The 17,436-nt window shown below is 41.6% G+C and overlaps 1 protein-coding gene across 1 annotated transcript in view; it reads left to right on the top strand.

The window, feature by feature from the left end:
* The first annotated feature begins 1,418 nt into the window (after nucleotides 1-1,418).
* Nucleotides 1,419-17,436, top strand: part of smtnb (smoothelin b) — a 49,483-nt gene continuing 33,465 nt past the window's right edge. The window contains 1 exon segment of the mRNA XM_085425573.1: nucleotides 1,419-1,775. Coding sequence (XP_085281699.1) covers nucleotides 1,725-1,775 — 51 coding nt within the window. The 5' untranslated portion in view covers nucleotides 1,419-1,724.

Below are 17,436 nucleotides of genomic sequence, written 5' to 3'. Positions count from 1 at the left end.
TTTCTGTGTTAAACTGAGTGTATTTAGGCACGTAGGCATGCTTGAGATGACCTGCTGAAATTCAAACTGAGCATCACAATGAGGAAGAAAGGTAATCTATGTGACTGTGAACGTAGCTTGGTTGTTGGTGCCAGATGGGCTGCTCTGAGTTTTTCACAAACTGCTGATCTGGGATTTTCCCACACTACCATCTCTGGGGTTTACAGAGAACCGTCCCAAAACAGAAAATATCCTGTGAGTGGCAGTTCTGTGAGTGAAAATGTTTTGTTGATGTCAATGGCCAGAGGAAAAAGGCCAGACTGCTTCAAAAAAGTAACTCAAATAACCAATCGTTACAACCAAAGTATGCAGAAAAGCATCTCTAAATGGACAACATGAGGGACCATGATGCAGATAGGCTACAGCAGCAGAAGACCACACTGGTTATCACTTCTGTCAGCTAAGAACAGGAAACAATTTGCAAAACCTCATGAATAGATGATTGGAGAAATGCTGCCTGGTCTGAGTCTTGATTTCATTCAGATGGTAGGATCAGAATTTGGTGTGAACAACATGAAAGCATGAATGCCTATCAGTGGTTCAGGCTGCTGATGGTGCAATAGTGTAGGATACATTTATTTGGCACACTTTGGGCTCCATAGTGTCAAACAGTCCGACTGTCATTGCTGACTATGTCCATAACCACAGTGTAACCTTACTCTGATGGCTGATGTCACAACGGCCAAATAGTCTCAAACTGATTTCTTGAACATAATGACTTCACTGTACTCAAATGACCTCCACAATCACCAGATCTCAATCCAACAGAGCACCTTTGGGATGTGGTGGAGTTGTGTGATGCTATCAGTGTCAACATAAACCAAAATCTCTCTGGAACATTTGCACAAAATCTTGAATGAAGGCAGTAGTGAAGGCACACTTTGGGCGTCAGTTTAGCTTAGTGGGGTGAGTGGATGTCCATCTGCTGAAAGGTTACTGCAGGGGCCTGGCTCTAGTTCAACTCTGGGCTATTTCCTGTGTGTCATTCCCTCCCTGGTCTCTGTCCCACCTTTCCGGTCTGCTCTACTGCCCTGTTATCAACAATAAAACTTAAAAATCTACATTTATTAGATAAGTACTATCATATAAACTATTCCCTTATTTACTGTATAAACAGGTAATTACAGACTATAAATAGATGTAATTATTATTATAATTATTGGTAACAGGCATGTATAATTATTAGTATTATTTTAGGGAGGTTTCATTAATATTATAAAAAGGTAGGATTTTAATGAGAGTCTTAAAGATTTGAGTGCCATATATACCTGGAGGCTATTTTACGTCTCCCCACACAGCGGCGCGCTTTGAATGAGCGCCGGGAGAGGCCAGATCCAGCGAGGGGCGGGGTTACACCTTTCCGAGGGAATCCTCGGTTCAAAAAGCTCCCAACGTCTCCTCGTGAGAACTTCGGACTGTGTGTACTTTCATTGTGACTCGAGAAACGGACGAAGACGACCGAGGTATGCTCTTGTAGCAGGACGAGGGTTTATTTCTGTTGTCAGAAGTAAAAAAAAGTTTCTGCTGTGCTGAGTAGAAAGTTATAGACAGTGCGGATAATTTTTAAAAAGACGATAACAACAGCCTACGTGCCGTGCAGGTGGGTACAGACGTTGTTGTTGTTGATCGGGACACCTATCCCTATCCAGACCTCGTCTCACCTGAGCTCGACAGGACACTCAGAAATGTCCATGGAAAGCTATTCAGCGTTGGATGAGCCCTCTCTCCGAGCTTTGGTGAGTAGATGAATGGGAATACTAATGCTGAGCACTGTGGGATATAAGTGTGTTAGGGGGCTAAGTGATTCCTTTTTTCTGGGGGAAAATGTCTTTAAATGAAATGTGTGCTTTTAATCCAGGTAAATGTCTGTCTGATCACCGGTGATTGAGCCCAGTGCTGTTGATATATTCAGTATTTGTCTCACCTTTTGATACCTCACAGGTAAGAGTGTCCAGACAGGTGGTCTGCACGCATACAGGGCCATCTACTCCCAGTGCTTACCACTACAGTGGGAGTAATTCATCTCCAGTATATCCCAAACACAACGGCAGTACAAAAATTATGAGGGTTTGCTACTGGTGGCAGGATATTAAAGGGTATTTGAATCTTTAATAAATGAGTAGTTTTGTGTATAATCAAAGCAAACAGCTGTCAGTAGCTGTTTAAAGTAGCTGTTTAAAAAAGTTAATATCTAAAAATGTCTGATGCAGAATATTCAAAGTAGTTCATGATTAATAAAGTTATTCATGAGGCATTACGTCACAGGAGCATCAGTCAGTACTGACAGGAGGAATGTATCATTCACCAGGAAGTCTAGAAACATTTATTAGTTCTTATCAGGAAGGTTGTAATTAATTATGGAGGAGGGGAAAGTAACACCTGCAGACATGCCTACGAGGAAGTATGAGTCAGCTGCCCTTGTTTAGGCATGAGTTTGTCTGAATCACAGACACATACGCAACAGTCATACATGCAACAGATTCATTCCTTAGTTTTTTAAAATTTGTAATGACTTAAAGCCTTCAAGTTTGCATCTCTCAGCTGCAACTCTGTGTGGCTTTGCTTTTCTGTCATTACCCTCACTGGCTGATTTCAGAAGAATGTGCACTTTAAGATGGAAAAGAAGAAGGGGAAGAAAAAACCCTTGATTGCTGTTTTTAAAGATCGTTTAACCTGACAAGAAAAGAGCTGTTTGCTTTTGAAGCGAGTCAGGGTATGAATGCGATGTTTAGCTGACCTGCGTGCTGTTCCTTAAACCAAATCCATTAGAGTCTGGAATCATCTTGCCGACAGACACAGTCCCTGTTTTCCCATAAATCGCTCTCACCATGAGTGACGTTACACTGGTGGGAGCACAGTAGAACATGCAGGAAATAATATTTATCCTTCAGCACAGTGATTTACTTTGAAGCGGTGGCACTGGCTGCTTTGATCAGGGGCTTTATGAGTTTATTTATACGAAGACGGAGCAGGAAGATGAACTGAGTGCGAGGGAGGAAAGCCACAAATTTAGCTGGGAAGGTTTCAAAGACTGTATTGGGAGATTTCGTTTGGGAATATTTAATTTCAGACACATTTTTCACCAAATTATGGTCCCCTGAGACCCCAGCTCATTGGTTTTAAGGGTGCTTGTCTGCCTCTTGCTGTGTGGCCTGTGAGAAAATGCTGTCCAGAGAGGAGCAGCAGCATCAGCAGGAGAATTAAAAAAAACTTGTGTTCTTATCCTGACGCCCATTAGTCAAGCCTTTACTGAGCTGGAGCGAATGGGGCTCTTTCGGCTGAGCGTCTTTCCGCTCAGTTTTCCTCCCTCAGACGTGACCAGCAGCCTGTAGGTCACAGAGATCCCACATTTTCACTGATGATGTTTGTGGTGACTCGAGTGTCAGGGTTTTCCGTGGTGAACTCAGATTCAAACGAAACAAACCCGGAGGAGAAGTTCACATGAGGTTGCGGTGTAATTTAAACGCGGCATGACAGCTGTGAATGGAGCCTTTTTTGTGTTTTAAGTTTTTTATGAAACATAACACCTCATTGTGTGGGGTTTATGCTCTCTGTGAATCTGCCTTTATTCAGGACACGGGCGTTTGGAGATGGCTGGGCTTTAATTAAGCTCATCGTAAATCCGGGTGGAGGAGCTGCTATTAAACAGTTGGATAACGAACACAAGTTCCAGGCCTGTGTTGTACCTAATGAACTAAGCAGTCAGAAGGTCATACGGCGGCCTCTCTAACGCCACTAATCCCGTCTCTACACTTGTATTGAAAGCCCGGCCAGCCTTTTATACTGCTCATTTAATCCCCTCCATGGCAACAAGGGAAAGCAGTTGTCTTCTTCTCTCAGCTACCACAATTATTTAAATGTCCACAGGAATAATCGGTTGGTGTCCTGGTTTCCTCAGGAGAAGAGTTGAGGTGGGGAGGGGGAGTGTTTGCAGCGGGTCATCTGTCTGAATGGTGCTTGTGTGGCCACAAAAACACAAAAGCTGCTGAGGCCACTCAGAGAAAACCCCTTTCCTTCCAAACCACTCCAACCGCTGTTACTTAATAGCAGACTTTATCTGATGGTTTCAAGCTCTGAGGGTGATGGTTATCTGCTGTTATTCCCATCAATGTGCTGTGCGGTAACAGTTTTCTTGTGGATTAAACCTGCAGGACGGGTTGGGTCTGCAGGTGTCTGTTGATGTGGCAATCTTGCGTCATCCTGCTCTGTCGTGAAAGTGTCTGTTGGTTCTCTGGCTGCACTGTAACAGACCTGAAATCAGTATTTGCATAAAAATCACATTGCAGTTAATGTACAACTCAGACGTTTTATTATTTATGAATTGATTTGACCGCTTGGAGACTTTTCTGCCTGCGGCGCCTGCTGGGCTGGTTTCACACGGGCTGGATGTCTCGCATAATGATTTGTAACCTGTCTTGCCAGCTGTGTGACTGTCCCTTTCTCCCTGGTGAGCGAGAGGCATTCACACATGTTTAAAATAGCCGATTTTGCTCTGTGGTCCAGCCTCGTTGATATATGGGACCCCTGGGCCTTTATTTTATGGCTCTGTGGACCCTTTGTGAGTTGACAGGGGCTCAACGGTTACAGTCTGAGAGGAAGAATGGACTTGTTTTGAAGGATCTTGGTATAGTGTGCAGATTTTGCTTAACCCCCAGAGACGGGGGTCCAAAATGTCAGCCTTGTCATTAGGAAGATATAAATTGCAGGAGTTGCACTATATTACATAACTCTTGTCTGGGACAGTTTCATAGATATGCAGGCTGTGTGTTTTTATACACTCCAAGCTAAAATTAGAAAAAAAAAATTGTTTCCATGAAATTTCAGTCAAGGGGACTGGTTATGCTTGTACCAACTATAAAATGTAAGAGCTGGAAAATTTTAAGTGAATTAGAGTTAATATCTGATACACAGTTCAAAATAATCCTTCATTTTCTTATACCAATAGATGGCCATGCTTACAGTATTAACTGGAGCGTTTGGTGCTGTTGGCAAACTCAAATATTTAATCACATTAGGCCTCTTTTCCATTACTACCTACTTGGACCGCAACGCGTTCGAGCGTCCTGCGACGTAACAAACTCTACAACAAAGCTTGACGTAGAAGCAAGAATACCTGCTGCTCGGTCTGCTGAGACGGAGAACACTGCGTTTTGGGTTTTTTTGTCTTTTGCTTTTTTGTAACCGTTTCCAGAAATGGCAGGTTTGATTTTCGTGAATGAGATGATCTCATGACTCATCGAGTGACTCTACTGACCAGCCAATTGGTGGCATGCAGTCTGACGACGTCACCCGGCCAAGCAGGTACTGGTACCACATAGCACCTGGTACCAGGTGCTATGACCTAATGCACAGGTGTCGAACTCTAGGCCTCCAAGGCCTAGAGTTGTAAATCAGCTGTGATGGCCCAGGGTGTTATCTAAAACCTGCAGGACACCGGCCCTCGAGGCCTGGAGTTCGACACCCCTGACCTAATGGAACACCCTTAAAACCGTGCCCAGTCAATCTGAGTAAGTAGTAATGGAATAGGGGTCGTGGTATGATAAATAACTCAACTGTGTGGGTATAAATGTGATGAAAATTCAAACTATGCGATGCTTTTAAGGTGTTGTAAGTGTGTAAAACCTTAAAAAAAAAGGTCATTTGGTAAGTGGTTGCTTGGCAACGTGACAGCCTTATAATATCTGATATAGATAAGCGCATCCAGGAGTCTAAACTTTGTGCCAAGTTTTGTTGCTCAACTCCTTGCGGACTAAATTGCATACAGACACACGCAAAGAGATTTCATTTAAAACGTGGCCTTAGTGTGGCCGCAGTCTGAAACAAGTTGTTTTAGCTGTCTTCTGATTGGTTGCCCACTTGCAAACAGAAGATTTGAACAGCAGGTGGGTTGCGGCTGCTGTGTTCATCATCATCAATCTCCTCTTTCTTTAGCACCACACAGAGCCAAGAGCAGTAAAACATGCCTGAGCATTAAGAACCGTTTCACGTCTGAGCTTTCAACTGGCCGGGATTACTTGTAAATACACTGACCTACATTATTCAAAAATCATCCACGGCTGTAACAGCCGGTGTGTGACAGAACAGTACAGTAGTGGCACCTTTTTAAAGTGATATAAATCAAATTGAAGCTGAAATGATCAGGTATTGCTGTCGCCTCAACAATCCTGAAAACCATTTTCATTCCTTCATACCTTTTTTGGAAAATTGAGTGAAGTGTCCTGTTGCATACATTACATCTCCCTCCGAATGCACACCTGCATCCCACCACAAACACCTGTAAAGACAAGAAAACTTAACCTGAAGTATCTCCTACATCTCGAGCTTTAGGATTTGTGAACTTGGCTGCCTTTGACCTATGCAGATGTGTATGTGTGTTTGTGCTCCATTTTCCGAAGGATTAAAGGGAGGTGATGATGAAGACTGGAGCAGTTTAATATTCAGGGCAGCGCTCCCTCTGACGCAGGATGAGTTATCTGCACTGCTGCAGTGACAGCCTATTATAGTGAACCATTTAGTTCCTGGCTTCAGTCTTTGAAGCAAATATCCAAATAAATGGCCGTGCTCAGCTGAGATAAGAAGCTGCATGTTTGGAAACTTTTGTTCTGCTATAAATAGTGCTCTACGATTTTAGCTCTGAACAGATGAGAAAAGAAAAACCATGAACTTTGAGATCATCTGGTCTTTGACCCCTCAGTAGTTTGTTATTGTGGGACAATCATTCAGAGTGAACGTAACACTGTTTAGCGCAGCTCAGAAAGTATTTAAGTGTTTGTGTTTAGAAGGCAAAGTTGAAACTGAGTTCAGTGTGTCAGTTTTTCTTCTTTAAGCGTATATTTACTATTGTTATGTCATTTTTGAAAAGGTGGGTTCTCCAGAAGGACGAACGGCCTTTAAAATCTGAAGCAGTATTTTATTTTTAGCAGTCTTTTTTTGTAATGCCATTAGAGAATAATGTGGCAGTACGCTGAACAAACAGCGCTCAACAGTGTAGTAATGTGATTACATTATTATAAGATTGTGTATTAGCTTGTACATAAATTGTTACTGCTTAGACTCCTTGTCTGTGAGTTATATAGTTCTCATGAGGCGGTGTTTGGAAACTTTACTAAATATTTTGCGATACAAAGTTAAACTAATTGTCACCGTGGCCTTTGGAGCCCAACAGCAAGCTTAAATTTCAGGAGTTTCACTTTAACGACTATCAAACCCCGTACTCTGCAAGACAGAGTGAAAAAATGGGTTATTTAAAAGAAAATGACAGGTAGACTTTTAAAGTGTTTATCCACCAAAACAAATGGGTTGAGTGCATTTCATTTATCACAAAACGTTACTCTTTATATCAGGGATGTCAAACTGATGGGCTACATACAGCCCACTTTGATCTTAAGTGAAGCTCACAAAGTTTAACTATACATTGAATCCTGCATTGAGATGTCTTAGTATAAGAGCAAGAAGTGCCATTTCTACAGTACATCTCAGTTCCTTCACATGATAAAGAAATGTTGTTGTAATAAAACAAAGATATCTGATGACTTTCAGTAAGAAATAAATGTGTAAAATGACAAAACAAGTTCTGGTAGCTCATTGCTCAGTCTGTCCTGTAATTATTTTAAAAACAGTTTTTGTTGAGTCACAGAAAATACTTTTTTGTTTTATTTTACTGTGGAAACACTGTTAAAAAACAAATGTTTGTAATATATAGTAGAAACAGGAACTTTTCTGTCATTTGATTGTTTACTTTATTACTACGGTGTAGTAATAATGCTCGTGGGGGAGGTCTTTATCCATAGGAAACACTGTAAAGTCCAAAATTTATCCCGTAATATTTTTTACATTTTCCTAAGCTGTCAAGTGGACCAGATTGCAGTCTTTCCTGGGCTGATTGCAGCCCCTGGGCCTTATATTTGACACACATGGTCTATATCAAACAAGCTTGATGGAGACTATTTGGTGACTTATAGAGTAGAAGTGGGATTAAATAAGTGTGCACTTTTTCCCAGTCCTTTGTGGGTAGGTAAACTAAATCAGCAAATCAGTGGCTCCATATTTTAGTGAAGGTGTGTCAAACACAAGGTCCGCGGCCCAGAATCGGCCTGGCAGAGAAACCAGTCCAGCTCACTGAACATCTTTGGAAAATGTGAAGGAGGACACTTTTGGACTTTTAATTGCTTTTATAAATTTTACAGCTTGTCCTAATGATAAATATCTCTCCACAGCCATTCTAACTACAGTAATAAAGTAATAGATAAAGAGGTAAATAAAATGACAGGAGAATTCCAGTTTTCAATATCTACTACAGAAATATCTATTTTTTTAGTGTCCACAGTAAAATACATAAATAAGTACAAGAGGACATTTTCTGTGAGTTAACAAATCTTTGCACTGTATAATTACAGGACAATCTGGGCATTGAGCTACCAGAATTTTCAGTCATTTTATATATTTATTTCTTACGATTTACGCTCGCATTGAGTCACACTGACTTTATCATGTAGAAAAACTGGAACATGTAGTGTTGATGTTGCTCTTCTTTTTCTTGCATTGAGATCTCCGGGATTAAATGTGCAGTGGAGCTACTTTACACTGACATAAAGGGTATTTTCACCGGATCAAAGCGGGCTGTATGTGGTGCGCGATGTAAAATGAGTTTGACATCTCTGTTTTATCTGTTTATACATTCACCCAGCAAACAAAATATCAGCAGTTTGTTCTCAGGAGAAGATGCAGAACCCTTCACGACTGTGTCAGGAAGGGAACATCAATGTAGTGTAGTGTTGCTTTATTTTTGTGTATGTTTAAAAAAATATTTTTTCCCTAAATTAGTTTCTGTTTATTGTTGAAAATAAATTGAGCACAATGTGGGTTGTGTTGCTGTGTCTGGTTTGACTCAAACTAATGGCGCTTCACTCTTAGAAACTTGCAGTCTGCAGCTTGTCAGAAGAATTCCTACTTCCAGTACTTCTGATGCAGTCAGCCAGGAGATATTCAGAACGACTGAGGAGACTCCGCCTGTGAAGTTTAGACTCAGTATATTGTGTAGCTGTCAAGCAGGCGGTGCACCGAGTTTTGTAACTGTCAGATATGAGACTGCTGCTGCTGTCACAGCTGCTCTGGTCTTTTCCTCTGTTTGGTAAGTGATCCAGCAGAGGCAGTTTGTGCGACTGATCTCTGTCCGGATCATCAGTCAGCCAAATGGAAAAGGTCTGAATAAGACATTGAACGTGTGCTTTCTTTCTTCCCCTCCTTGTCCCTGTCTGCTGTCAGAGTCGTCTCTGAGATGGACAGCAACCTTCCCTTGAGCTTTATGAATTTAGTGTCTGGAGATTTTTGGGTTCCAAAGTCTTCTCTTTGTCCAGTTTTTAGACAAAAAATACTCAGCAGATGTGGATGAAACATACAGTTTTTTCGATGTGATGAGAAATCTGTTGTTCTCTCAGGGGGAAGAGAAAATTAACTCTCATTGAGATGCCATTAAGATGCCATCTACTTCCCAAGCTCTGATTCTCTGATTCTCAGCTGTACTGCTGGAGGGAGTCGACACAGATTTTGCTCCCATTTAAATACTAAGCTGTTGCTCTGTTTATAGAGGAAAATGGAACATATAAGGATCTGCATTCAGCAGGAGGGAGAAAAAAAGTTTTTTATTAAGTCACATAGAGAGTTAATAAAAAAGGATGATTGTATGGCGCTGGATAATGCTTTTTAAATGAGCAATTGAAGAAATTTAAAAACACTGTTTTTCTTTGTTAGTTTTTTTTTCTATATTAACTTCCTGAGGAAAGAGGCATTTCCTGAGTCCCTAGAACTCATCAGGCGGATGTTTATGTTTTGCTTTCCAGCTCGGCCTTGTTAATGTCGTGGCATTCTTGAGATGTACACTGCTGATCTGTTAAATTTTGTTTGCCTCTCTCAGTCTGTCTCTGTATCATTGTTATACGCAGGATTTTTATTGCTGCCTCTCTGGGATCTTTTATAACAAACAGTTTGTGCTCTGCAGCATCCCAAATTGCTTCATTTATCCCTCTCTTTTTCTTCCTGTGGGACACCACTTCTGCCTTCTGGCCCTCCATCATTAAACTAAATGAGTCGGTCACGCAGGGCTTCGGTTTGACCAGCGATGTAGCATATTTAGAGAAGATTCATCATACACTTTCAAAGTCTTCTCACAGGACAGTGCAACTGTAGTGTAGGATGCAGTGGGATTTTTGAAAGGCTCGTTCCTCCTGGATGGGAATATACAAATGTTTTTTTTTAAAAGCAAATAAGGTGTTTTGGGGGTTTTTTTAAACTACAATTTCAGCTTCAAGAACCAGCTCCTACAGATAAGATTCAGTATCAGAAATGAAAGTACTAAGGAACAGTGAGGCATAAACCCTGTTACGAGAGTGGCTCCCAAATGTGGGTCACAGTTTTCCTGCTCGACCTGGATACCTCACTGCGACCTGACCAGCGGGTCTGGAGGCAAGCACTTTCACAGGAGTGGCTGAACGAGACCAAAGAGAATTACACAGCAGAGCTGATTTTTAGTGTGCTGAGACGCAGCAGTGCAGCAAAGATCTGAAATAACTTTGAGGTCCTGCACACAGCCGAACAGTAATTATTTTGCAGTTTAGATCAGAGTGCCGACCATGTGTGCACAATGAAGCATGCGCTGATTAATCCTTCAGTGTGTGGAGTTGTTTGCACTAATGTGAGACTAAATGAATACAGCACATTCGAGTCCAGATCTGTCTTCAGTGCATCATTACGGCCCTATAGGGCATTGTTGATTACTATACCACCCCCCCCACCCCACCCTCGTGGCCCCCGCGCATTCCTCTATATGTCTGTTCTTTGTGGCTGCTACCTCTAGTGTAAAGGGGGACAGTGTTTTCCCAGGTCTGTCTATTGAAATCATTTTAAGCTTTCCTACACGTGCAACTGCACTTGCTGCAAGCACGTTGGCACATGCACAGTTATCTCTCCCTCACTTACCTGTATATTTCATAGATGCTCCTTCTTTTTCTTCATCACAGACAATGGAGGCTCAGAGTGCTCTGTAACACAATGACTTCTAACCTTGAGTTTGGTTTTCAGCTGAAAGGCAACTGAAACTGCCTCCTCTCCAGAACCAGGTGTCCTCTGCCTCGCAGGGCTTTCTGTTGCTATCCTGATTATATTTCCACCTATCTTTGTCTGTGTGTGTGGAGACCTACTGTATGCAGGCATTGTGAGGTAATTGATCCACTTGATCAATCATTAAATCTTGGAGTTTTGCCCTGAAGAAAACCAACAAGGGCATTATATGGTAATTAAAATTACTCTGAGCTTTACTCACCCTCACTTCTCTGTTTTTTTTTTTTTTGTTTGTTTGTTTGTTTGTTTGTCAGTAGCAGCCCAGCTTCCTCGGTGGCAGCTGCTAATCTATTTCAGCTTTTGCTTAAAGAAGCGTCCCGTGTTTCCTTATAAGGCCACACTCACTTGTGGACTTGACACAGGACTGATCCAATCAGCTGCCTGGCTGCACTCAAACCTCAGTCTACTCTGGAAATTATTACTCTAGGGCTCTGTTCATGCACAAAAACACAGTACCCCCTACCTCTCCTTTATATTCATGCACATGGATGCACAACCACATACTTGAGACCTTTGTGTAAAACTGTACAAGTCCTAGCTTTCAGTAAAAAAACAGCAAAATGAGACGAGACCTGCACACACCCACTGAGAGTCAAAAGGTCACTTGGTCTGAGGGGTCTCAGACACTGGGCTTATGTTTTGGGTCATTATCTTGCTGTAGGATAAAACCTTCACCAACTAGGCGCATACCAGAGGGTGCTGCAGAATGCTGTGGTAGCCGTTTGGGTTCAGGGTGTCTCTCACTCTCAGTCACCGACCCTGGATCCAGACTATCACATTTCCTCCTCCTTGTTTAACAGTTGATGCCACACACTGTGGAACTATCATTTTGCCTACTCGAAGGCGTACAAAGATCCTGTGTGACGAACCAAAGATTTCAAATTATCATTCATCAGTCCATAATACCTTCTTCCAGTCTACAGTAGTCCAATAGCAGTGTTTCATGGCCCAGGCAAGCCTCTTTGTCTTCTTCTGATGTCTTAGCAATGGCTTTCTTGCTGCAACTCGTCCTCTCAAACCTGCAGCTTGAAGTCTTCTCTTCATACTTGAAACGGAGACTTGCTTACTATGAACACTATGAAGCTGTAGCCTATAACACAAAATAAAAGAGTCCATCCGGGCAAGAAGGATTGCCACTTCGAAAATGTATTTTAATTTCAGAGAAAATGTTCAAACAGAGGGAGACTGAGGACAGGCAGGATAATGAGAGGTGGGAACAGGTGGGAACACAGCTGGGGGCTAATCTGACATAACATGACAAAGGGGAAGCAAAATTGAATACATCGAATGCAGGACAAGGACTATCAAGATAAAACAGGAAGCATGAAAAATATGGAGAAGCATTACTGACTGGAGAGACAGAGAGGGAACATGAAATACGGAAAGACAGGGAAGAAACTGAGACAGAACCCTAAAGACTAAAAACTATACATAAGCACAAATCCCATACAGACAAAAAAAACAACAACAACAACAAAAAAAACATGACTGACACTGCAATATTAACACAACTCAAAAACATAAGAACCCTGGGTCACCAGACCCAGTACCATGACAGTTTGTCTACTAGGAAGCTGAAGGGTAGCTCTGTATTTTTAAAGAATTACAGACAAGACTTAGTTGATGCTTAAAGCTGGTTTATTTAATTAATTTGTATCCAATTTACCAGTGTAAACATGGTGTTTGGGGTCTCATTGAAGGATTGATGTCATGGTAAGGTGTCCGCTGCTCCACTTTGAATATTGGTATGAACTTGAAACAGTGAGTACTTAGTGGATTTTCACCAAAATTGTGCCCACGTTCAAGACCATATTTGCTGGTTGTTGTTATTGTTGTTGTTTTTAAGGATGTTTTTTAAATTTTCACAAGAATTGCTAGTTCCCCTAGAGCAGGAGTCTCTATAACTCCAGTCCTCGAGAGCTACTATAACACACAGTAGCTCTTGAGGACTGGAGTTTGAGACCCCTACCTTACAGTATTTGGCCACTCCAACAATCAGAGGATTCCCTGTGAGCCGCGACTGGTTGGGGTGGGGGGAGTGAAAATAATTTTTTTTTTTTTTTAAAAAGCCAAAGTGATAAATATTGGAGCAACTTAATTACTTTTTTGTTAAAATCTTAAGCTGTTGTTATCAGTTTTAAAGGAGTATTGGGTTTGAATTGTAGATAAGTGTTTGCAGTGGATTTCTGCTGATTTCTTCTTCTGATTGCTTTTTCCAACCCCTGCTTGTGGTTTTGTCACTTTTGTCTGGGGTCAAAGAAGCAATGCTGGAGACTTTTGTCTCCCTCTGCTTCTCATTTTAATGCAGGGGGAACTCTCAGGCCAGGGTCAAAAAAGGGATGCTTGAGAACCTCCAAGGGTTTGATGCGCTGGTTTGCATCCAAGGCCAACATCCGTTTAATCAGGCTGACCAATAAATCTGTATCACTTTCAGGTCCTGTTCTAACTGTGATTACTTGTTTGAGGTCATCAAGATGCTGCAGTGTTATATTTCGAGTGTCGTTGGATTGGTATCCTGTCTCATACTGAAATTGTTCTTCTGCCTTAAATGTCCAGCGCTGTTTGATGTGGTCGTTTTGGCCATGCCACAGTCTGAATTTTAAAGCATCGTAATCCATTTTCCCAGGGTAGGGGCACCCCCATAGCAAGTTCCACAGCTACCAGCCCCAGAGACCACATGTCAATTGCTTCATTATATGGAATATGAGGCATAACTTCATACCAAATTGTCTGCACACAGGTACCAGGAATCACTACAGACACAGGACGTGCTAGGCCAAAGTCAATAACTTTGACTTTGACGGGAGACTCATGGCGGTTCACAACTATTATGTTTCCAGGTTTGAGGTCAGCATGCACTATTCCCAATAAACTGAGGTGGTACAGAGCATTTGATATTTGATTTCATTTCATTCGATAATTTGTAAAATTGGCCTCAATTCTCTTATGGGGAGACCCTGGTAATTCTGATCCTTTATGTAGTCCCACAGGTTTTGATCAATTTTGTCTGTTGCAAAATTTCAGGTTTGCTCTTGTTTATTTTAATAGCCACGTCCATATAATAAACTCCACAGGCATGAAAACTGAGAATTCTGTAGACTGGACATTGCTGGCGCTCACAGCAAAAGGATTTTGTCAATACGACTTGTAGTTTTCTCTTGGGAAGCATTTGTTTTGGGCTCACTTTTCTGTTTATTTAAACCAGCAGCAGACGGGCGCATGTCTGTCTGTGTGTGTCTGGTGCCACTGGCTGGAGTTGCTATAGCAACCAGGCTCACACCTGCCTGCTTAATGAGCTCTGTTTGTCACTCTGCCAAGATTCATCTTAAAACTGCTGCTGTGTCCACAGTGTTTGCTCTACAGCCATCATTTTACCCTCAAAACGTAGCCATCGTTATTCTCTTTCCAACAGTGTGTCTTCCAAAGCTCAGAGTTGTAAACTTTTTGAACTGTGTGGATCCAAGTAGAGGGATCACATTTCAGTCATTCAGAATGAATATGAACTTTTAATATTCATTCAGATGTTTTCTGACTCTGAATTTTCTTTTCTCATTACTCAGCTTTTTCTAATTTACACTTTAAAACATTGTGAGCTACTTTTCAACTTCTTCTGTGTGAATGTCAGCTTTCAACAGTTCTGCACTTTTGTTTTCAGGTGAAAAATTCTGTATTTTTCAGCTCATTCAGCATTTTTTAACTTAAAATTCAGCAGATATGTCATATGAGCTCAAGACATTCAGCTATCAGCATTCACACTGCAGTTTCTTCAGAAAATGCATTTTTGTGATATTGTTCACACTAAATTTGACCCCTATTAATTTGTTATGAGTCAATCAAAGAAAATGTTGGTTTTGGAGAATTTTTAATTATAAAACCTTTGGTTTGTTTATTTACTGTATTTGGTTTTTCGTTTGCATGCCATGTCAAGCTTTTCCGTATATATTATTTATTATTATTTTAGATTCTCCTTCAGCTTCATATATTCTTATTTACACAAGCAGTGTGTGTGTGTGTGTGTGTGTGTGTGTGTGTGTGTGTGTGTGTGTGTGTGTGTGTGTGTGTGTGTGTGTGTGTGTGTGTGTGTGTGTGTGAATGATGTGGTTCACAAAACAAGCTGCAACGTTTGACCCAACTTTTGTGAACCTCTTCTCACAGCGTTGTTCAACAGTAATGCAGTTTTTACAGCTAACTTTTATACTTGTAATACCTGAGTTTAGTGTTGTAAAGTACATGCAAACCTCTTATATATTTAAATATATACAGCTGCAGAAGAAATCATATTTTTTGACAAATACAGGCAAATTAAAAAATGTAAAATTAAAAAAAAAAGAAGAAATTTTCAGCACGCAACGTTTCATGTTCCCATCAAGGCTCCTGTGTGTTACCATTCAACCCAGTGCACAAAAACGTCTGAAAGCCAGAGCTTTCATATAATAAGTGGTCTATTTGTTAAAGATGCTCAGACATTCAGAGGCTGTGTACTGCTCTGCGTTATTACCAAACAATGATCTAACGCTGGGAAAAGAATAGAGGTTGACACATCATTTGTATATTAATCCTGTCTAAGCACTGCATGTTTTCACATGTTTCACAATGTCAAAATGTAGTCCTGAAAATACCAGCGGTCATGGGAACTACTACAAAGGCAGTTTTGAGTACTTTGGCAGGCTTTGATTTGTCTGTGGACAGATTTTTTGCCAAGTCGCCTTGGAGGTCTTGTGGGTCCATGATTGACAGGCTACAACTACGGTGAAAAGACTCCAGCACATTAAATGCAGGACAAAGAGTAACCTGTCTTTGTGTGGGACTATGCTAGGAGTTCATTTTGACATATCTAACAAACCTATCTAATATGTTTGGCATTTGAATGTAACACTCTCAGTTAATAAACAGTATAAGTAAGTATATATAAGTATAAGTATAAGCAAAAACAGAAGATAAAGGTTTGGTTTTTTTTTGGCTAATTTTTTAAAAAGTTTTACATATTAAAACTGATGTCACTAGACAAGATGTCACAAGCTACTCTGTCTGGTAACATCTTCAAGTTTTAGAAAAGTTGCCTCCACTTGAGCCAACCAAATCTGAGTGTGTGGGACAGCACCTCCCCTAGCCTAAGCTGTTTTGACAGCACAAGACCCACAGAGGGCAGTTTTTATGATGTAGTTGATGCCAATATTGTGACTACCTTAAATCCCCACCTTTTTAACCACATCTGGTGCAGTTTCTATATCGGGCAAATTAAAATTAAATTGGCCTCCCGAAACATAGTCCTATTGAAACCTGTGTCTCTCATGTGTACCAGATGACTTCAGAGGGTGCTCCTGTCCTCAGGAGCATGTCGTCAGCTGGTTGGGATTACTGGTAAACCGCAGGAGCTCTCTAATTGGCTGTGATTGATTGAGCTGCTTCAGTCGGATGTCTTTTGGAGGTTTGAGGTTTTGACTCCATAGAAAGCTGCTGCTTGGCAGGAAGTGACTCAAAGCACCCTTCAAGTGCAAGTTTTTACCAACTCCCTTGTGAAGCAACTTTCTTTTGTCATTCGCCTCCTCTCTCCTTGTTTCCTCACAAATATCATGGCGTAATGTCTCTAATACCTGTCTCCCAGCAAGGATTGTTCTCTCATCACCCTCTCATATCCACCTCCTTCCTCCTGGATCTCACCGGCTGAGTCAGGTGAGGCTGACAGGTGTGGCGGCATTTTCCTTGAAGGTCTTTCAGCACAGCAGACCAGACTGCAGCATGACTGTCTGCAGTCATTAAAGGTGCTGATATCTGGCGCTGATGTCTCAGTGACTGCATCATTTTCTGTAAAAACGTACTCTGCGTGTGTGACGACGTCGTCATGTGCGATTTCTGAGTCATGCGTCTTGTTAGAGGCACGAGCAACGTTTTCTGTCTGGGTGTAACGGCCTCTTTCTGGGTCACTGTGTCGCTGTTTGGAGCCACAGTGACAGTTGGTGAGCCAGAGGTTTGTGGTCTGGTTTGAAAAATGCCTGCAGGGACGGTCACTGGTGTGAGATGCTGTCAGCGTGTAACCAAAGGGATATTTTTCCCCTTCTCCGCTCTCATGACACAGCTCACTCTTTGTCAAGGCCGCTGTCACGAGGCGCCAACTGGACTCTGTTACTACCCAAGCGCATGTTTCCGTCTCTGCTTCTTTGACCGTTATTCTGTTTTGTTTGGCAGGCATCCAGGTGTAAGGTGTGTTTTATTAGTCTGGGTTAAGCCCGCTCATTTCTTTCCTGTGCGAGGAAGTGCAGATATGTAAAGGGAGAAAGTGGG

The sequence above is a fragment of the Rhamphochromis longiceps genome, linkage group LG12 (genome assembly GCF_057381845.1).
Source record: "Rhamphochromis longiceps isolate RC_006_pf linkage group LG12, R_longiceps_female_GT1.1, whole genome shotgun sequence".
Taxonomy (NCBI): domain Eukaryota; kingdom Metazoa; phylum Chordata; class Actinopteri; order Cichliformes; family Cichlidae; genus Rhamphochromis; species Rhamphochromis longiceps.
Note: the sequence above shows the minus strand (reverse complement) of the source record. Positions and strands in the feature narration are given on the sequence as shown.